General features: G+C 37.9%; 1 protein-coding gene across 1 annotated transcript in view; it reads left to right on the forward strand.

Annotated features, from left to right (window-relative positions):
* The window catches only part of GLIS3 (GLIS family zinc finger 3), a 520,272-nt gene that overhangs the window by 409,859 nt on the left and 87,592 nt on the right, over positions 1 to 22,821 (forward strand). The window contains exons 6-7 of the mRNA XM_079927522.1: positions 3,956 to 4,117; positions 8,138 to 8,248. Of these exons, the coding sequence (XP_079783648.1) occupies positions 3,956 to 4,117; positions 8,138 to 8,248 (273 nt within the window). The remainder of the gene's footprint in view (positions 1 to 3,955; positions 4,118 to 8,137; positions 8,249 to 22,821) is intronic.

Genomic DNA, 22,821 nt, shown 5'->3' on the forward strand with positions numbered 1-22,821 from the left:
ATTTAGATAAAATTACTAATGGGTACCAGACCCATTTCCCACCACCACTCCCTCCCGTATTACCATTCTGCATTTGTCTCTCTTTTTGTTCCACTTTTCCTCCTTCTGCTACCCCCTTGAATTCTGAGAGTTTGTTTATTTGTTGTTTTTCTCTCGTCTTCCTATATATGGCTTGTGTTTGAACCACGGGCAACTTCAGGCCTGATGACCCAGCTGTGTGTCACTGGGCCTTAGGTTCCTGGCTCTACAGGCAGTCCAGGAAGGGGATGACCAGGGATTAAGATTTTGGTCAATTTTTGTGTAGTGGTTGGTTCGTGGCAATGACACAAGCAGTCAGGTGACAATTTGGACCTTAGATCTCAGGATAGACTTTGCACTTCAGGAATCTTGATGAGAAAGTATGTGGTCAAATTCAAGGAAACTCTCCTTCTATGATTCTGGCTTACCTTTATGTTTAGATGTTCCTTTACAAGGTGAGACTCATTTTGAAAGATTTTGAAAACATGAAGAAATATAAGTAGAAAACAAAGCATCCATTTACTCAAACACCCAAAACATCCAGTTTAGCTGTATTTTGTAACACTCTTGTGTAGTTCTACCTAAATGTTAGTTTATTTTTAATGCATTGGCATTTATTGAATTTATAAATCTTGGGGTAAAATTGCCTGAGGGAGAGGCAATTCTTCTGTTGAATTACAGGTTTATTCCCATAATGAATGATAATGATTCATTATGAAATCATTTGCTTTCAAGTTTCATCCAGACACCTTTAGAGAAATGAACAGCACCTAATTTCTCTTCTTGCAGAATTGTTAGTGTGGCACGCACGTTCTATCAGGTGTGATTCTCTGCATACTCCTGTGATGGGTTGGGTGTTAGGCACACCCCCATGGAGCCATTTGTCAGTTCTTCCATGCTGGATTTTATTGGTTTGGCGTTCATGGTTTCTTCCCAGTGAATTTCTTCAACAAGAGTGAGTGGTTGATGTTTATTATGAGCCCCTGAATGCATGGGGTTGCCTTGTTCTTGCCTTTATTCATACAACTCAGTTTGGTCAAATCCCTTCACTCTTAATCTTTTCTCCTGAAAATTGTATAATGCTAGTACAAGTACTACAAATACTTTTGTCTTCTGGCCTTTCTTGTTACAGAGGAAACATCTGAGATCATTTGGATTTTCATGATTTTACTGATAATCTTTTTGTTGTCATTTTCAGTCTGGGTGCTCATATTTTCCTCCATCTTTGCTATTTTTATTTTTATTTATTTATTTTTTGTGGTATGCGGGCCTCTCACTGTTGCGGCCTCTCCCGTAGCGGAGCACAGGCTCCGGACGCGCAGGCTCAGCGGCCATGGCTCACGGGCCCAGCTGCTCTGCGGCATGTGGGATCTTCCCGGACCGGGGCACGAACCCGTGTCCCCTGCATTGGCAGGCGGACTCTCAACCACTGTGCCACCAGGGAAGCCCATCTTTGCTATTTTTAAAAAATGGTCAGGATGTTCTGAGCTATAGTTTACATTTCACTGATTTGCTTGGAATGTAGCAAGCTCTTTGGTCTTTGATCATTACTTCTGTTAACAATAACACTAGCAATTAACTGAGTTCAACTGGACATTTACATGGACATTTAACTGGAGAGACCTTAGAAATGCTAATCTACATTCAGTTTACATCTGATGAAGTGGGCAGTTGGAATTAGTTCTAGGACATGTTTGGGATCCCCTCTAATCACTCTGTGGTAGATCCAGGGGTTTTATCTGTCTGGTGCTCACAGAAACCTCATTAATATATTCTAAAGTGGTTCTCCACTCCCATGTTGGTGCTGAGACAATGCAGCCTTCTCTCTGACCAAGAGCTAGGGTGACTATAGAAGGGAATGGGTGTTGGGGCCTACTCAGGTCTGGGTATGCACCCCTGGAGCTGGCCCCAGAATGGTGCCCACCCTACAAAACAGCCTTGCTAGGAACTAGGCTACAGGCTTGATGCGTCCAAAACCACGAGCTCATTTTAGACCTAAGTGTGGTCTACCAGGTGATTCTAAGACAAATGAACTGAGCTCCAGAAGTTTGCACTGAGTTATCATTCAGAGTGAACCTTAAAAACAGAGGTTTGGTTGGCAGAGGCCTCTTAGCCATGAATTGGGGGTTATCTTTGAGCCCCTTTATTCTCAAATTTGAGACCCATTTGAAAACCTGAAGAAATAAACCACTTAATTCCCCTCTCCCTCTAGCGATATAACATTATATGCCTTTCACTCTTCGTCAGCAATCATCTTCTGTTCGGGCTAAATTTATTTTTATGTGAAATAGAAATCAGGAAAACACCAAAATTATTTTAAGCAAAATATCAAAATTGAAATAAACCAACATATGTCTGTGAAACATGTATAACTCTCAATCAAAAATAAGTGCAACTTTCATAAATTTCTTAAAATACTCCAGCATGCAAAATCTGGACAACTTAAATAGATGGAGTTGTGACATGTTCGATTATTCTTCCTCCTTAGTTCATCCTTTACTTAAAGGTGAAAATTCAAATAACCAAAACCTGGCCAGCTCTGGGTCATCCCTTCATGGACAATGTACTCATCTGTTATAATAAGTAAGAGAACCAAGGAATTTTATAGCATTTCTTGTAGTAAGCTTAAGTTATACCTGCTAATTTTTAATGAAAACCATCTTCAATTTACCCTTCTTTACTTCTGTTCTCCCCACCAGCCCCACATTCCTCTCTAAGGAGTGAGGTTTCTTAGTTGCAGTAAACATATTATGTTTTGTTCTGATAGTTTGAGGTTTTTCTTCTTTGGGCCATGCTCCGCAGTATGTGGGATCTTGGTTCCCCGACCAGGGATCAAACCTGCACCCGCTGCATTGGAAGCACAGAGGCTTAACCACTGGACCACCAGGGAAGTCCCTGATAGTTTTTTAATTGCAGTTTTCCTTGCATTGGGAACTCTAATGGCATTAAAATTGTCAAAAGGACATAATATTCTGGGGCTTAGCATCAAAGAGGAAGTTAAAGGATAAAGGCCCATCTCACATTTATGCTTCATGTATAGGCTTTCTCTAATGCATTTTCTATTAGATAGTCGCTTCAAGGATTGAAATCACTTTGACCCTCTAATAGTAGCTGATATTTTGCCCACAGAAGACAGTAAGTAAATATTACCATCAATAAATATTATTGACAAACCAATGAAGCATTTCTTGAGATCTTCAACTTTTTATTTTAAGCTCTTCTCTTTAAGAACCAGGTAACAAAATTTCTTGAAAAAATAGAAATAAATAAAACTATAACTTTATTTGGAATATGATTTAGCAGTAAATGAATTCTCTTCCAGTTCCTTTTTAAAAGCATGTTAAAAACTTTATCTCATTAGGCTTGGCATCACCCTGTATATTAACAGGGTCACTCTTGGGAGTTGAAAACCACTTAAGATAGAGTTAAGAAAGTTTATGATCTTAATGATTCAGCAGACACATGTCCTTTTCATCTCTCACTCTTGGATATTCTATTTACTTTTTTTCTCATACATCACTCTTTTTTTGTTAGTTTATTAGTTGTAAAAAGTTTCTTCCTTCCTGATTCTTTCAATTTGGACCAATTTGGAAATGGAAAAGTGTGTTAATTTTTTAACAAACCTTTAAGGCACGCATTAGTGTATTTTTATTAACTGAGCCAGATGGCTCACAGCAAATTTTCTCTGACATAAGTAATCACAGAAATCAGTTTGGGACCCAAATCTGGTATGGAAAGTGGCATGTATATTCAGTGGAAAAATCCAGTTCACATAAACATACGGATCTTTTTAGAAGTAATATTGTTACTGTTTGGATTTCATTTTATTTTTTTGTTTTAGGCTAAGTACAAACTAAGGACATTTATTTTTCCTGTCCCCCAACCCCAAACATTCAAGGTCCTTCTCAACAACCAAAAATTGTTTTCTTTTTTGCAGTTTGAAGGTTGCAAGAAGGCCTTCTCAAGGCTCGAAAATCTCAAGATTCATTTGCGGAGCCACACAGGCGAGAAGCCGTATTTGTGCCAGCATCCGGGCTGTCAGAAGGCGTTCAGTAACTCCAGTGACCGCGCCAAGCACCAGAGGACACATCTGGACACTGTAAGAACGGCAGGAGCTTTCCAGCTTCCAGCCCCAAGCCCCGGTGTGCGGAAGTGCCCGTTTGACAGTGGGACGGTGAAGGTGTTTGCTTTATGACCTGCAGGTTATAGGGAGAGTGCCAAGGGCAGCAGTGAAACCTGGTAAAGAGCCAGAAGGGGCCCTGTTTGGTTCTTTCTTTTCCATTTTTCTGTAGTCACAAGTTATCCTAAATATTACAGCTGCCTGGGACAAAGGGGGTTCCTTGGTTACCTCTGTATACAAAGCAAAGGCACTTTAGGGGCTGTCATATAGTAGATTTTAGTACAGAGAATGACTCCTAGAGATTGGACATTGAAGTAAGTGTTCAGATATCAAGATATACTAAGATAGATAAGATACGCTATTGTTAGAAATAGGAAGCACTTTTTTTCTTACCCTGGTTCTTTTCTTCTTGACATAAGAACTTTGAGACTGGCATGATTTTTGAAAGTGAATCCAGCCTTTTGCTTTAGAAACCACCTGGTATTTTCACCTTCAAGTGATCTAAAAAGAATCAGCAAATCTTTCCCAAGGGTTCAGTTTCATCACGCTTCCTATGTGTTAACAGCCACATATCCATTGACATAAACCTTAACTCTCTTAGTGCTGAAACATTTTGTTCATTTGCTAATGCCCTTTCCTTGACTCTGTCTTTTATTTTCTAAATTATGTTGATTGTCTTCCTTTGCATTTCTCAGGTTTTGATGCCATTTTCTTTACATGAGGCCAGGTAGATTATATGTAATTTTAGTTCACTTAACAAAGCCATCAGGATAAATGTATTATACACATCACAGATCTCTTATCTCATGTTCTTGCAAGTAATGTATTCATGACAGTACTTTTTCAGTGTTAACATTCTGATGTCTATTATTAAACTACACCAGAATTTGAATTTTTAAAAGATACTGTTATTTCTACACACCTTCTCATACATATTTAAGATTCTTCTGATGTTATAGCTGACATATTTATTAAATTTTATATTAGTCTCTATTAGTCATATTAATAGAAGTCATTTTAGCTATATGTCACATAACCTTTCTAAACAGAATTACCTCCTGATATATATATAAATGGGATGGTTTGCCTAGTAAATATCTGACATATAGTTAGTGTAATATGGGTGTAAGATGGACCTTTCTGCTATAGCTGAATTGAATTCAGTGATTTTAGGACCAAAAGAATGGAATATTAAGTGAATAAATTTGGTGAATAGCAGTATTTTTTAAAGGTAGAAGAAGGAAAAAAAAGAATGAATTATGTTAAAATGCCCGATTTTACATGTCTAAAATGGTCTTGGTAGAATCTAATAAATTTTCCAATTTGTCATTAAACTTTATCATGGAAGAATGAACATTCATGAGACAAGATTGTCTTGAGAAATTGCTTCTTCTCTAGCTAGTTATCTATAGTTTGAAAGAACTATTGTAAGGCTAAGTGTTATGGCTCTACAATACCCTTTGCTTGGAGCTAATTTTAGCTAATCAAACTAAGAGCATTTTCTAAAATCATTTTGAATTAAAAAATATATATCCCTTTTAAAAACTTTTGAGGAAAGCTACCTAAGATAATAATTTCATGATTAAGTTCAATGCAGTAGCTTTTAAAACTTAGCTGTTTTTATTTTTTTTAATTATTTCTCTATTAAATCTTTTAAAACTGTCATTTTTCCTTTGAAGTCCAAACTACCTTCTGTTTAAATTTTTATTGCATTTAACAAATTGGTAAGTTCTTTTAAAATCTTTTACAATTTTAAGAAATTAAACGTTTATTTAAAGAAGGAAACGGTAGTTGCTTGTAGAATTTATTATTTAAATTTAGGTCCCCATTCCCTTTCATTAAGTACTCCTTACACTAATGCTGTCAGAATTTTGGATAAAGTATTTCTTCAATTAAATGGATTCTTTACTTATAGGAAAATGATTTCCCCTTAAAAATTACTGAGTTCATAATTCTAACCCTGAAAAGTGTTATTAATTCATTTCTCTATTAGCATCTTAATGTCTCAACAGGGGAAATAGTTTTATAGTACAAATGGAAAATAATGAAGAATATAGTTTGATGAAGTGTAACATGCCATTTAAAGCTCAGGTAATCTGAGTTAAAATGACCAGCATATCAGTACCACTTAGACCATCCCCTGATGTTGCTCTTTTGGCATACTGATCCCAGGTGGCGATAGCAGAGGAGAGAGTGACATCTCAAAATCAAATACAAAATGACATTACCCATTTCTTATCTTTCTAACCCAAGTAATGGTGACTATTGTGATAATTATGGCATCGATTTATATAACACGTTAATATTCCCAAATATTTTTACATGCAACATCTCTAATGCTCAAAACATGAGCTTATGTGGTCACAGCATGACTGCCAATAAAGATGTTGGCTAATTGCCCCCATAACACCAGGGAAGGACAGGGAAGACTAGGGCAAGAAAGCTGTGTGAACCCAGAAAAGGTTCCCAGGTTAAAGGAAACCTTTGTTTACCCAATGGAAACTTCTTGGCAAGTGACTTCAGCCCATAATTGGCTCATCATTTTGCAGAAACTGTGACATATTGAGAGGCTGGTTCGTCCATTGTTTACTGTTAGATCCCTGATATGTAACACAGTGTCCAGCGTGTTATGGGAGCAAAAGAGTTGCTGGGTGATTTACTCATTCAATCAATCAGTCAGTCGATGAACAAACACATCAGATAATCAAACTTAGAATTCAAATTGGGAGTATCAAACTAAATTATTTATTCATGACTTTACCTTGTTCTTGGAATCAAAAATGGTAACAGTAGCAACAAAAAAAGTGAATCACATATATGGCTTCCTGCAAGGCAAATAATATAATCCACATACATGTTGGCCTACAAAATGACAAGCAAGTGCATGAAAACAGGAACAAAATATAAACAGTAGGGGAAAAAAACTGAGTTTTCGGGAGGGTTAGGTCAACAGAACAGCAGGTTTCTAAAGAAAGAATTCTATTGTAGAGACAGGGTTTTAATTCTCTTCCTTACATTCCACCTCATGCAGGCATAGCTTTAATATGTCACCTGATGAGATACTAAGTAGATGAGTGACTGTTAATACATCTTATAAACACAGTTAATCTTGTGATTTTTTTCAGTTCTTAGGATAAGCAGATTTTTATTTATTCTACAATTTAAAAGCCGTATTCCCAAACCTTTGGTTTGAATTTCGTTGTTACAATAGGAATAGTTGCTAAAATTTGAATCAATGTGTAGTGCTCTCATTCATTAATTCATCATTCCTAATTAGCATCCACCAATCACCAGGGACATGAAAATAAAAACGATTCTAGACTCTGCCTTAGGCTCCACACCTTACATCTCTCAGGCGTATGGGGGAATTGGAGTAGCCAAAACTTATGTTCTCGCCATGCTCAGCCTAACCCAGGCTTAACACCAGGACTCCTCTACTACTAATAATATTAACGTTTCTCTGGCTGATTTTTCATGTGTCTGTTGTTTGAAACCTACTGTCTTTTACTCACTTTCCACTAATTTTCCCTTTTAATTTTCTCCCTCTCTCTTTCTGAATCAGGTTTCTTCTGAAACATTCCCAGTCTTTTCTGGACTTTTCTACAGCTTCTTTATACCTGAACTCTTAAAGAGTATGTGTTTCCTAATTTCTGACAGTACCAAAGATTGTTTTCAGGGGAACATAACTGTAAGTATGACTGAAGATACTAATAATTTCCATATTGAAAAATGCCACAGGAGGTTTCGCGGTAAGAGTGCATTCTGTAGCAGTCTCTTAAAAGATAAGCCATCTCTTTGTTTCTTGTAAGTTTACTCTTCTCTTCACCTTGCTGCAAACTTTCTGGGCTTTCTAATTAAAATGAATGAGTATTACATAGCATTTCACATCAGTCAGTTGGTAACAGTTCATGCTCTGAAGTCAGTCATCTTTGAGTAAACCTTCCCCAGTTACCTTTATGATTTAACCACAGCTGTTTTTTTTTTTTCTTTCTTATTTAGAAACCTTATGCTTGTCAAATTCCAGGATGCACCAAACGCTACACAGACCCAAGCTCCTTAAGAAAGCATGTGAAGGCACATTCTTCCAAAGATCAGCAAGCAAGGAAAAAGGTAATTTTAAAAGAGAATTTATCCAGCCAGGACAAGCACATTTAAATTCCTCTTGCAGTACTGGGAGCTTCTGCAGGGCATTGGTAATTCTCATACTTCTCAAGGTATAACATGTTTTAGGCTCTGAGTAGAGAAGTCGTCCATGAAGTAGTAGCAAGGCTGTGATTTTCATAACTGATGTAACCAGATATGAATTTCTGGGGAGGGTTTGTATAATAGGAATTGGAGGAAATTAGTGAAAGTCACCTAAACTGGAAAGTAACAAAATTCAGTCCAAATAGCTAAAGAAAATTGAATTGGGAAAAACAGCACAACAAAAACCCTTTCTGGAGATAAGTGCTTTTTCATAAAATATCAATTGGCTAAAATAATTACGTCTGATGAAGCAGGTAAGGTAAGTATAGAGCATTCTTCCCTTTAAGCTTAGAAAAAACCACATTCCTTAATAAGTATTACGTAAGAAAGTCTGAGAAAGGAATTGAACCTAAAATTACTTTGACATCAATGAGGGCTTAGTGCATCTCTCAGAGTTCATAGAAATTATAGTATCTCTCAGATTTGGAAGAAATGTTAAAGATCAGCCTGCCAAGCCACCTGACTTATTCTCCTGACCTCATAAAATCTCCAGCAAGTGGTTGACCATGCTGTGCTTTAACACCTCGAGAAATGAGGAGCTTACTGCCTTTCAAGGATTTTCTAATAACTGAGTTTGTAAATTTTTGGACCAAAAAGTATCTTCTGATCATGGCAGAAAATAAGTTGACCTGACCTTGGCTTTTTGAGTGTTTCATTTGTGTTCAGATGGGTACCTGGTTCATCTAAGGGCCCTTCATAACAAATTTAAGGGAAGTTTAAGACTCTGCTTATTTCAAGTGATTGAACCCCATGGTGTGAATAAACCCTATGGCCGTGGTTTTCAGATCACCATGGCTTCTAGTTAACTAGAATCTTTTATTCTTTTATGATTTATAGGGATTTAACTCTTTTGTGTTGGGAAATGCTCTGTAATCTTTTTGTTACTTGAGATTTTTTCTTCCTTGAGAGGTGTTAGCACAATGCCGGTTGAGGGCTCATATATGGAAACAATTTGACCCCTTTGCTGTGAGTTAGAAAAATGGCCAGTCAGAAGGATTTGATAGATATTCTTAACGGCATACATACCCACTCTTGTAAGTCAATTGTTAAAATTATTTTTTTCTCTATAAATATAGTTAAGTGTCTTTAATTGGAATCCCAATAAACTGATAACAGATGATCATTATCAAGAGATGATAATAGATGATCCTTCAACATGGATTGGATATGTTCCTGTATTTTAAAACAGCAAAGAAACTGCTAAGTGAATTAATAATATACATAAAGTTGTAAGGAGGATGCTTAATATTCTTAAAATAACACACCATTGTTGCATACTGTTAATTGTATAGGAGGACCATTGTCTAATGTTTTTTGTCATTATCCATGTATATCTTATAAACTTGAAGTAATAAGTTGTGCTTGTTAAAAAATAAACCTTGCTGAGAGTTTCTTCCCCCTAAATCTGACCATTCTCCACCTCCAAGTTGTCCCAAATGTATGAGGTTTTACTGTAATAGCCAATCTATCGTAAGATTGAAGAGCACCTTCACAGAGAATAACAACCGTCATGGGCATGACAGAATGTAAGTCTCACATGTAGACAAGTAAGCAATAATATGATATTCAGCTTAAGAGGGTAACCTAGGTTGACAGTAGGTATGAAAACATAATGGGATATTTTTAGGAATTACTAATGGTTTCTATTGTTCAAACATGGTGTGTTTCAATCTCTTTATAAAGGAAGAATAGTTTTGATTATGTGAAAGATTCTTGAAGCACTAATTTAAAAAGAAAATCAGATCTTAAGACTACAGAATACAAATTTATAAACAATTTGCAGACAGCCTTCAACAGGCAATCCAGATAACAAGGATATGCTTTCAAGGAGCAGTATTATAATCTAATGTCAGATATTACAATATTCTCTTAATTTTGTCTTATGTAAAATGAGGTATTATCTCTCCAGTGATTTAGCTTTTGATGTTCACTCTTTTTCCTGCGAGTGGTTGAATTGGATTTGGCTGACGTTCTGACGTTCATTGCTTAGTCCTTAGTGACAAGTTACTGTGTTTACTTTCCAAATTTTAACCTGTCCTTTTAATCTGAAAATTTTAAAAATCCTGTGTGGATCTGTAATGGACTAATTTGTGGAAATTAAAATGATGAAAGTTGCTCCATCCAGTAAAAAGGGGAAATGTCACTCCCAGGAGAAGCAGTGCTAATAAACCTCAAATCAATCAATCCACATTTTCAAGCCTTGAGCTGGTATTCCGGTGTGTAGTATTTACATGGTACAATGTTGTTACTAGACCTCAGAGAGGTTCTAAGTGCTATTCACATCAGGGCTTGGTATTTGAAATATTTCCTGGCAGCAATAATAAAAAAAAGTAAGAAACAATAACCCTTTTAAGGCAGAATTAAGATTATTTACGACTTTAATTAAAAATTGAAAACTGGCATCATTTCAAAAAGCCTTTACAAAAATGTGAATTCATCAAAAATAACCATAAAAATTCCAAGGTGATAAAGGCACTGTGGAGTAATGGTCCCAGCCCTAGGGAATTGTTTTGTTGAAAAGAATAAAACCCTTTTCTGTCACACCCTGTTAGTCATGGACTTGTTTAATATACCCTGCCTGCCTGCCTGCCTCTAATCCTCTTTTTAACCTCCCCCTAGACACTAAATGACATTATTTTGGTCTTAACATGGCCGGCTTTATGAAGTCCTACAGTGAAATCATGGCCAGTGACAAGGCATCCTCACCCATAAGACAAATGTTTATTAGGATGGGTAGAGATCTCATAAGTGATGCCCTGGTCATGGGCATGTGGCTCTTTTCCCACACCTGTTGGATCCTACTGAAAACCAAGAACCTGAAATCTCAGCTTAATATTATTCAAGCTATGAAAAGAAAGAAGAAGGGAAAAAAAAAAAAACCCTCTGCAAAAGAATTGGGATAATTTGGCTCATTGCATGCAGAGAGTAACTTTTCTCTTTGTCTAATGTGTGCACACCCACACATCCCATCAGGTGACATACAGACTTCTTCCATCGAATGTGCTTTGCAGATCTTGAGTCCATTAAATAGTGGGCTACACAGATAAATGAGCAGCAAAATACTCAAGTCACCAGCTATGGTCTCCAGAGTAGAATTCAGAATAGAATTCAGCTTGCAGAGCAAAAGACAGAATCCATCCTTCAATTCTGTCTGATAATGAGTGTTGAAATAAGAGAAAACTAAGGCAATAAGCCACTTGAATTTTTCCTCAAGCCTGTGCGCTTTATCAGAATTTTTCATTTTCACCTTGGAAGTGCCACAAACAAGGAGGTTTCCTTCAACTCTGGCCTGCTACCAACGTGGACTTTTTAAAAGTGAATACAAAGAATGCTGGGCCGGAAGTTAGAGATGACATGAATCTTTCGTCCATTTCACACTTCCACAGAGATTCCAGACTTTGGGTGTGATTCCTTAAATGTTTGTTAAACATTCACCTTTGACCCACCGTGGTTGATAGCTTTCACTTTTGTGACCTCTATGTGGGCTGTTTTAAACCAAGCAAGTATAATGTGAATGCAACACGTATGTATATTTCCTACTTAGGGAACAGCTTTATATAGCTTTCTGGCTAAAATAGAGCTGCTTATTTAATGCAACTCTCTTCATGTAGAACTGATGATCCTCTGGAATCTGTTCAGAGCCACCACCACCCCATATGTACTCAAAACTATAAACAATTTCATTAAATACAACATAGGCTCACCTTGCTTTGTGCAGTTGTTGGAATCTTAAAAAAGCTATGTGAAAAAATACATTTTCCCCTGAATGAAAGCATGTATAAAAGAGCTAGTGAGGCTCACTTTTCTATCAGTTGTTTTCTGTCATCATCTACGTGGCATACGGCATATACAAATGGGGTACACAATCAGAGGCCTTCCCAGATTTTGACAGTCCTCTTTCTATCCTCCCTGCCTCCCTTCCTCCCTTCCTTCCTGCCTTCCTTCCTTCATTCCTTTTTTTTCCTGCTCAGGAATAAATTAAAAATCATTCCAACTCTCAATGGAATGTCAGTCATGGGCACATATTACAAATATATTATTTCAAGATGAACTGGTAGCTCCCCTTCTTCCTCTCACATTTAGGAAGTCATATTGGAATTTGAGTAATAGTGATGCTATTACAGGGATGACATTTAAAGGGCACTAGTGTGTGTGTTTTTTTTAAGTGGGTCACATTAAGTTTTCTGCTTTAACAATTGTTGCTGACAAATTACATACTTTACACCTCAGAATGATGGTGAGACATACTACCTGCCTGAATGTCTTGATGTCTCAGTTGAGGGTAATGGATTTCAAGAAAGGTACTAGGTATGCTTTTGTAAAACAAACAATTTTGGTTCAAAATAATGATGCTAACTAATAATTAAATTTAAATTTAAAAAAGTCAAGTTAACCCCAGATTGATTATACTGATTTGGAGTTGAAACCAATTGCCTGGAGGCTTCTATTTTAAGTAGATACAGTATGAAACCAGCTATGATTTTGAGAACATTTTGATGCTACATGGTGATTGGAGCTTTTAAAAAGGAATTGAGAATTCACATTTGGGTGTGGGAAAGTGGAGGGGTAGGGGTAGTTGTCCATAAGAGTAAACAGTTAGTGAGAAAAAACATCTGTTCATTTCTGGAGGTAATGGAAAAACTGTTTTCAGCCTTGTGAATACAGAAAAAATAAATATTCGCATCTCTGAGCCTAGCCCAGTGTCTTTTTTAGCCCGTAAAGCAGTGTTTCTCAAAGCATGTTCTTTAGAACCTTATCAGATCCTTATCTTTAGGATCTTATCAGATAATTCTTTTTTTCTTTTTTTTTATTTGGCTGTGCTGGGTCTTAGTTGCGGCACTCGGGATCTTCATTGCCGTGTGCGGGATCTTTTAGTCGAGGCATGCGGAATCTAGTTCCCTGGCCAGGGATCGAACCCAAGCCCCCTGCATTGGGAATGCAGAGTCTTAGCCACTGGACCACCAGGGAAGTCCCTCAGATAATTCTTTTAGAAAGTTTTTTGTTATATAAATTTGGGAAATGCTGAGTTGAAAAATATTCAATGGTTTCCTTCTTGCAAGAGTTCTCAGAGCCTTGAATGTACCAATATTCCAGAGAGAAAATAACATTAAGCATTGTTCAAAATCACTTGGCCAACAAAACAATCTTCTTTTTCCTCTAGAGCATCTCATCAAACTACTCTTCTGTAAATTACTTGAGAAATACAATCTCAAGTAATTTCATTTATTCCATTCAACAAATATTTATTAAGCACCTACTGTGTGTCAGGCATTGGATAAGACCCATGGATGCAAGTGTGCATAAGACAGACATATTCTCTGTTCTCATAGAGCCACATTTTCTTGATGAAGTCCAGCAACAATAAAAAGATTGACAGAAAATAAGTAACATAAATGTAGGCAAGGAAGCAGTGAGGGAGTTGATATGGAGATTAAAGAGGGGGGCCTGTTGAGGTGAGATGGTCAGGAACACATTCAAGTGACCACTTTAGAAATGAGAAAACTGTATTAGCTGCAAAAAGTTTTAAAGCACTCCTTAAGTTAAAATACTGTACCTTTCTGCTTGAGCTTCTTTTAAATAATTCTGGTGCTAACTAAGAGCACAGCAGTAGATGTCAGGATCATCTTAGTTTGTTGTAATCAAACTTTTTGGCAGCCTTTCCTCAATTGCAGTGTCATTAGAGGGACTGGATGCTAGACATTGAAAAGCATAGCTTATTATCTCCCACCTAAGAAAATGACTCAGATGGTCGGCATTTGATGGTTCGCTGAGTAATCAGCACAGGTAGCGCAAGTGAGGCCCTGCATCAGCTCTGAGGATTTAAAAACAAGTGAGATCTGAATTTGCCCTCCTACAGATTATATTCCAATGAAGGACACATGGAGATACGTGCTGTCTGTATGGTAGGAGAAATGCTGTGATTAAAGTCACACAGAGCGTGCTTGTGGAACATGGTATCTGGGAGTTCCTTTGTGACTGACAGAGATTCTTAAGGAGTGAAGTCTTAGATTCTATTATTTGAAAGAAATGGGGAGATCTTTGGAGTTCTACATTGTTCTTGATTATATTACAGTTCTTTGTCATATGTGGCAAAGTAGTTTTTGTTCTATCCCCCTTGAAAATTCTTAATTGGAACAAAAAATAGGAGTGTTTGGCCCTGCTCTGGCCAACGATGTAAGGAATGAGGACCGTATGACAGGTGCTTTAGTGAGCTATTTTATAGAAATGGTTTCTAGAAAATTGTTTTTTTGATTGATTGACAGAAACCTAAGCTTCTCCTTCCTTTTCTCTTATTAGATTTTGTGGATTCTTGATAAAAATGATTTTGGAATAGAAACATTTTTCCCAGACTTTCTGCTGCCTAAACATAATGTCCTAAAATTTCATGACACAGCTCATCGTGGCCCTCCTCGGGTTTTTGCTCTGTCTCCACTTCTGAAGTACTGGTTCCCCGTGGAATTACTGCTTCCTCTGCTAGTTCTCTCTTGTCTTTCCTTTTCATATTCAACTGAGTTTTGTCTTTGATATCCATGGGTAATTTGTTTCTATTTGTTTGTGTCTTGGCTCTCTGAGCTCTAAAGATTTATTTTCAGGTGACTTCACACAAGGGCTTGGATAAGCCTAATGTGAAAACTTTTCGTGGTGGTTGCTGGACGGGTGGCTGTGTCTCAGAGTACTGTTTGGATTGGACGTCAGGAGGTATGGGCTCCTTTTATGCAGTGCTATGAATTGCTTTGTGACTTAGCTTAATTTACAGTCCCCTAGTTTTTCCATTTCCCCATCTTCATAGCTATCTTGAAAGGCAAACACGGGGCCTCAAAGGTGAAAGGGTAATCATTTCAGTGTTGTTACACATACCTACAATCCAGGGCAGTCTATTGTGAATGACAACAGAACAACAGTGTCCTTGGAAATATTTTTTCTTTGTGAGAACTGAATATTCTTGTAGGTGAAGTCCTCTTTTAGTGATGACTATAGATATAGTCTTTCTAGGTCATATGGTTGTTTGGATGATGGAACAAAAAAATCCAAATGAGGGAAAGGAAGCTGAGACCCAAACCAGAGGAGATTAAAATCAAACTTGAACCTATGATATTTGGTTCTATTCATAGGTTATAATCTGGGATCCATGGACCATAAGGGAATACATGGAGGAGTGGGTTTTAGGAAGTTAATGAAATCCCAGAAATTATGTAAAATGTATTTTTCTAGGGAGAAGCTCCATAGATTTCACTGATTCTCTGAAATTAAGACTTTCTAATGACCAAAGGGAAAAAAAGAAAAAAAACTCCCACAAAGGGACACAAGGAAACACTCTGGGAGGTGTGTTACATGTCTACTACCTTGATTGCAGTGATGGTATCATGAGTGTTTGCATATGTCCAAACTCATCAAGTTGTCCATATTATTATATGTGCAGTTCTTTGTATATCAATTATACCTCAATAAAGCTGTTAAAAAAAGACCCTCTGAGCCAAAAGAAATGCAGGATGGCCTAGTGACTGTTTCACCTGGCTTTAATTATAACGCCCCCCAAAACTTTGCCCAACTAAGAACAATCTATGCTCTTATGTTCTGGGGGATCGACTCCTACTTACCCGGCATTTACTGTGTGTCTGATATTTTGATAAATGCTTGTGAATACAAAAATGGTAAGATAGGCTCCTTTCCCTTGAGACAACCAGAGATGTTAAAGCAGGACTTCGACAAGTGGTGGGATGATTGTATAGATAGTGAATTGAAGTATGGAGGGGAGGGTACAATAAATTAATGGAGGAGTCTGAAGCAATTGCACCACTTAGGATGGTATGCACTTTTACAAGATTTAATGAAGGCCTGGACAAGGATAGTGGCAGTTGAGATGAAAATGAGTGGACAGGGGCTTCCCTGGTGGCGCAGTGGTTGAGAGTCCGCCTGCCAATACAGGGGACACGGGTTCGTGCCCTGGTCCGGGAGGATCCCACATGCCGCAGAGCGGCTGGGCCCGTGAGCCATGGCCGCTGAGCCTGCGCGTCCGGAGCCTGTGCTTTGCAACGGGAGAGGCCACAACAGTGAGAGGCCCGCGTACCACAAAAAAAAAAAAAAAAAAAGAGTGGACAGCATGTGGTGATGGATTGGATGCCAAGGATGAGGGGTAGAGTCAAGATGTCTCCAGAGTTCTTACTTCTAGGATTGGATGAGCAGTCCACAGGTGAAATTTCTTCTTTCTCAGGGAAATCTCAGTTCTGCTCTTAAGGCCTTTCAGCTGATTGTATTAAAAATTGACTGTATTGACCCACCTCCTAGAGAAATGGAAATAAAAACAAAAATAAACAAATGGGAACTAATGAAACTTAAAATCTTCTACACAGCAAAGGGAACCATAAACAAGACAAAAAGACAACACTCAGAATGGGAGAAAATATTTGCAAATGAAGCAGCTGACAAAGGATTAATCTCCAAAATTTACAAGCAGCTCATGCAGCTCAATATCAAAAAAACAAACAACCCAATCCAAAACTGGGCAGAAGACCTAGATAGACATTTCTCCAAAGAAGATACACAGATTGCCAACAAACACATGAAAGGATGCTCAACATCACTAATCATTAGAGAAATGCGAATCAAAACTACAAAGAGGTATCACCTCACACCAGTCAGAATGGTCATCATCAAAAAATCTACAAGCAATAAATGCTGGAGAGGGTGTGGAGAAAAGGGAACCCTCTTGCACTGTTGGTGGGAATGTAAATTGATACAGCCACTATGGAGAACAGCGTGTAGGTTCCTTAAAAAACTAAAAATAGAATTACCACACGACCCAGCAATCCTATAACTGGGCATAAACCCAGAGAAAACTATAATTAAAAAAGAGCCATGTACCACAATGTTCACTACAGCACTATTTACAATAGCCAGGTCATGGAAGCAACCTAAATGCCCATCGACAGACAAATGGATGAAGAAGATGTTTTACATATATACAATGGAATATTACTCTGCCATAAAAAGAAACGAAATTGAGTTATTTGTAGTGAGGTGGATGGACCTAGAGTCTGTCATACGGAGTGAGGTAAGTCAGAAGGAGAAAAACAAATACCGTATGCTAGCACACATATATGGAATCTTAAAAAAAAAAAAAAAGGTTATGAAGGGCCTAGGGGCATGACAGGAATAAAGACGCAGATGTAGAGAATGGACTTGAGGACACGGGGAGAGGAAACGGGGAGAGGAAAGGGTAAGCTGGGACGAAGTGAGAGAGTGGCGTGGACATATATATGCTACCAAATGTAAAATAGATAGCTAGTGAGAAGCAGCCACATGGCACAGGGAGATCAATCAGCTCGGTGCTTTGTGACCACCTAGAGGGGTGGGATAGGGAAGGTGGGAGGGAGATGTAAGAGGGAGGAGATATGGGGATATATGTATATGTATAGCTGATTCACTTTGTTATAAAGCAGAAACTAACACACCATTGTAAAGCAATTATACTCCAATAAAGATGTTTAAAAAAATTGACTGTAAATGTTAATCACATCTAAAAAAAATACCTTCATAACGATACCTAGATTAGTGTTTTATTGCATAACTAGGGCCTAGAGGCTAGCCAAGCAGACACATAAAACTGACCATCACACCCAGAAACTAAAATTCATTATGTTAAAATTTAACTGAGGCTACTTTATTTGAAGGTGACACTAGCCATACAAAAATGGGGCATGGTAAACTTCAAAATGTAGTTTATATTAGTGCAAATTGATTATTCACTAGGAAAACTTAAGGAAATTATTTATTGGATATACTGGTTCTACTCCCTTTTCTTATACCAGTGATGGTTCAAAGCAAATTTGTTCATGCCAATTAATTTATAGATACTATGCTAAGAGAGTACAAGAGGATTATGCTTTAAGCAAATAAGCAGATACTTTTTTAAACATGTATTTTGTGTTATATATCAGAGAATTTACAGAATCATAGAAATTTATCATAATACGTTAACTTTTAATTCAGTCATTTTTGTCATAAGTTTGTGTCATATAATATTTGTTAATACAGTATGTTTGTATTATATTAAATGAAATAATGACAGTAAAATGCTTAGCATGGTGCCTGATACGTTATACATGGCCAATAAAGGTTAGCTGTTACCACTAGAATTACATCATGTAGTCCATTAAGGGTTTCTAAGAGAGAAGACAAGGGTTGTTGAAATTTTAGTGAGTTGGTTTTCCCCACTCCAGACTTCTCCATTAATTTATTTTACCTCAAGGAGATTTTAGCTGCTTAAAAACAATTAATGGAAACTGAGATTATGACATAATTGTGAATTGTTTATATATCCATTTTGTTTTTTCTTCATACTAGAAACACATTTGTGTTCATGTTTGTCTGTTTTAAAATCTCAACCAGACAAACTTACTGGAGAGAATCCATGTCTTTGGGTTGAAAATCTCTGCCATTTGTCAGTTTTCCTATAGGTATTGTTATGTGAATGGCAGATGGATGGATATAGATTTCATGCAGAAGAGCTTTACTTTTATACCCGTTTTAGACCTTGATTGTTTCCTGACTTTTCCTCTTCTAAATTGCTCTCATTTGTGAAATCTGGACAGTAACAGCAGTGCCGTAGGTATGTGGTAGCTACTAAGTGAGGAAACGCACGTGCAGTGCTTGTTGCAAGCCTGCACAAGACGGAGCTCAATCCTTGGAGGAGGTATATCTGTGGCCACGGTGGTGGGAGTTAGAAGGTGTTACGATAAAGAGCAAAGTGCCTTGTCGTCCCCTATTTCTGCTGGGGAAACTGGCTTTTATTAGTGGTGTACAGAGCAAAGGTCAGATAATGGCAAGAATTTTCTGAGGGGAGAAGAGATTTTTCCTGCCTCAGCTGTTTTATTTGGATTCTTGCTTGAGAAGTTAGAGGAACTTGACGAATAGACCTTTGAGCCTTCTGCAAGGCACCTCTTGAGTTGTTCAGCAAGTGGAATCCAGTCTCTGTGACTCAGTTGTTTTAATAGTGATGGTGATAACCTTATTTTGCCCACATTTAATGCTTTAACATTTCAGAGCCATTTTGTATACATTATCTTATTTGATTCTTTTGGCCTTTAGAGTCAGGATGAATTTTTTATTACTACTTCTACTCTCTTTAGTTTGTTTCTGAGAAATGAGAAAGTTTAGAAGTGGAAAGGGAAGCAAGTATGATGCCAAAGGTGTTATGCTGTTTTCCTACAAGGCCCACAGAATGTGCTCCAGAATTAGCTAATACTGCCTAACGCAAAGCCGTCCGTTAAGTCTTGACGTACTGTTTGCAATCTTGGCATTCCACAGAACATTTTGGCAAAAGATTATTCTCCCTCCCAGCAATCCAGACCCCTCTTTATAAACTCTAGCAAAGTGTCATGTGACATCTTAAATGCTCACTGTTTCCACTGTTTGTTGAGTCCAGACTAACTCTTAAGTAACTGTTAAAGGACTACAGATAGTCGCTGCCTCAATAGGGCTGTCCTTTTCACTGGAATAGAAAGATGTTTTTCTTCTTTTGGCGATGGGTGTTTGCTGTGCTGCCAGTATAGGGGCCAGCTGTGGGCACAGCTGTAGTCCATTAGAATTATAAGCATCCTTAAATGGACCCTCATCTTCCCTGGAACCCAGCATGGGGAATCACATTCAGAAAGTTCCAAAAGATATTCATGATGACTCTTCATGAAATCTTAAGCTTTCTGACTTTTAAGACATTTTTTTTTATTTAGCAAGTCTAATATGTCCAAACATTCTTTATATTATTAAGTCAAAAATCTACCTTCCCGGAACACCCACACAGGAGCTCTAGTTCTGTCTTCCAAGTATGCTTCCTTGTTTCCATCAATGACCTTACTGATGTATGCAGAAATTCTGCATTAATATTCCTGTTACCAGCAATTTTTACTTACTACCCAGCTTCCGGATTTTTTTTAGCATACAGATGGCATGCCTTTCTATTCTCTCCCTTGCATTTGTGCCATAGGATACAGTTCCAGGTAGGGTCACAGGAGACCATCAGTGGTCTGATTACCTTATTGGCTGTTGAGGCAGCACTGAACTGAAAAGGCAGGGAACTGATGTCAAAGGGGCTTATATATCATACTAAGATGTTTAAAGATAGATCGTGGTCAGACTTCTGATTTAGAAAGATAATTATGGTGGTAATGTGGGGCATGAGTTAGGGATCTCGGGTGAAAGGAGACAAGACAATTAGTTTGGCATATTTTTGTTAATCGATGTTGTTTAGATACAGTGGCTCATCTAATTATGACTATATCCAGCAGGGCTATCATCAATTCCAGGTTTCTCAGTCTTCTCCAAAATGCTATCGTGAGAGACTTTACTAAATAAGTTGTTGTAATCTAGGCTCATTATATGTGTGCCTTTCAGCTAATGGTATCTAAAAAGGAAATGACGTTTCTCTGGTTGTTCTCAATAACCCCATCCTAGCTCCCATTGACTTACTTTCTCTTGAATTGCTCACCAACCTATATTATTTCTATAATCTTTCCAAGCATGAAGTTTAAGCATTCTGGTTATCAGTTGCATTTCTAGACTTTATCTTTTTTTGCCTTGTTGAAATTTGAGGTATGGATTTCTGTTTTTCCATTTTTCTGGGCCTTATCTCTTTGTACTTTCTCAAAACATATTTTTATAATCATGTTTACCAGTGTTTTTGGTAGCAGAGTTAGTGTAACATTAGAATCTTGAATTCCCTGACTAGTTAGTGGGCTCTCTTAACTGTCTTCTCTCCTATGCTAGGCCTTGCTGTCCTCTCTCACCCTACTTCCAGCAATCGTTTTTCTAATGATTCTCATTTGGGACTCTCAGCTATGGGATATATAGAAGCCAGGTAGTAGCAGAATTGTGATGTAGTTGATCAAAGTGGCTTAACACTGCTGCATATCTTTCCATATATTTTTCTATCATATATAAACATGGGGCCCCTCTGTTCTGATTCTTTTTACTCCGTAGCATATAGTAAAATTCACTGCCATGAGGAGCCTTTATCACTCAATATTGGCAAGAACATCACTGATCTCTGAAAAAGGAGACTCAAAAGGGAAAACAGTTAAAAAGGTGACAGAACACAACAGACAAGAAGCTCTGTTTCACAACAATGCTTTGGGCTAGCCTAGCATATAAGCACCAGCTATATAGGAATTTGATAATATTTACCCACTGTGGACTTTGAATAGAAATTGTATTTTGAGATGATAGTATTACAAAGGACATCTTTGATATTTCCTCATATGTACATAAGCAAACACAGAAATCAGATTTCATTTCTTTGTACTCAAATTAGCAATCAAGGATGATCCATTCCCCTGCTCCTTTAAAAGAATCTTGTTCTTTCATATGGAAAAATGTCAAGAACAAGTTCCCCAATTTTCAAGTCATAAAGATTCAGACATGTTAGGGTGCCCTCAATCTTGGCATAAGTGAACAGAGGAACCCAATGTTCATGATGTTTTCCCCACCTCCCATCTCTACCCCACTTATGAGCCCCCTCCCACCCCAGAATATTTAGCTTGAAGTTGATTAAAGCCTTCAACACAGCAAAACACTCACAAACTCAGTACCACTAAATCTCTTCAACCATTGGTGATGGCAAAAAGGGGTGAATTGGCATTTAAAATACCCAGTAATAACACAATGGGTGCAATTACCCATTTTTATTCTCTTCCCTTATGAAGTAAAGTGTTTAAAGGAAATGGGAAGAAGAACAATAAGAGCCATTAAATACCTATGTAGCACAGTTTACTGGGCATTTTCATGCCTGTTTAGCTCTTTAATCTTCACAACAGTTATACAAGGTCAGTGTTGCAATTATTGTAATCCCATTTTAGAGATGAAAGACCTAAGCTTCTGAGAAACTAGCTGTCTTTACAAAGCACACTCAGTAAGTAGGAGAACCGTACTCCAGCTGAATTTTTCTGACTCCACATCCAGTGCTCCTTTGACTCTACCATTCTTACTATGGGCTGTCTGATTTTCCAACACGGGAAATTTTGTAATTTGTCCGCAAGTTCTTGGCATGATGATCATTTCCAGAAGCTCTGTAGTAGCCTTCTGTTAGAAGATGGTAGCAGGGCCCCTGACTGAGGCTCTGCCCCTAGAGGCCCCCATGCTTTGGAGTACCTTCCTCAAGTTTTTCTAAACCCTTTTTTGGTGACTGGGCCAGCAGTACCATCCAGGTGGGGAACCCTGAGCCCAGACTAGCACCCACAGAGGTGCCAGCCCTAATTTCTCTCCGTCAGGGCATTCTCTCACCCTCTACCCCATATGTGTGGTCAACTAGGTGCCCTAATGAGCTTTTCGACATGCCTGTGAGATCATCCTGAGGACCTGTAGGCCAGACCTAATTCCAAGAGGGCAGCCTCGGGAGCAGATCACTTGTGCTGGCCAATGTGGTATTTCTTTTGCTGAATCACTTG

This window comes from Stenella coeruleoalba, assembly GCF_951394435.1.
Source record: "Stenella coeruleoalba genome assembly, chromosome: 7".
Classification (NCBI taxonomy): domain Eukaryota; kingdom Metazoa; phylum Chordata; class Mammalia; order Artiodactyla; family Delphinidae; genus Stenella; species Stenella coeruleoalba.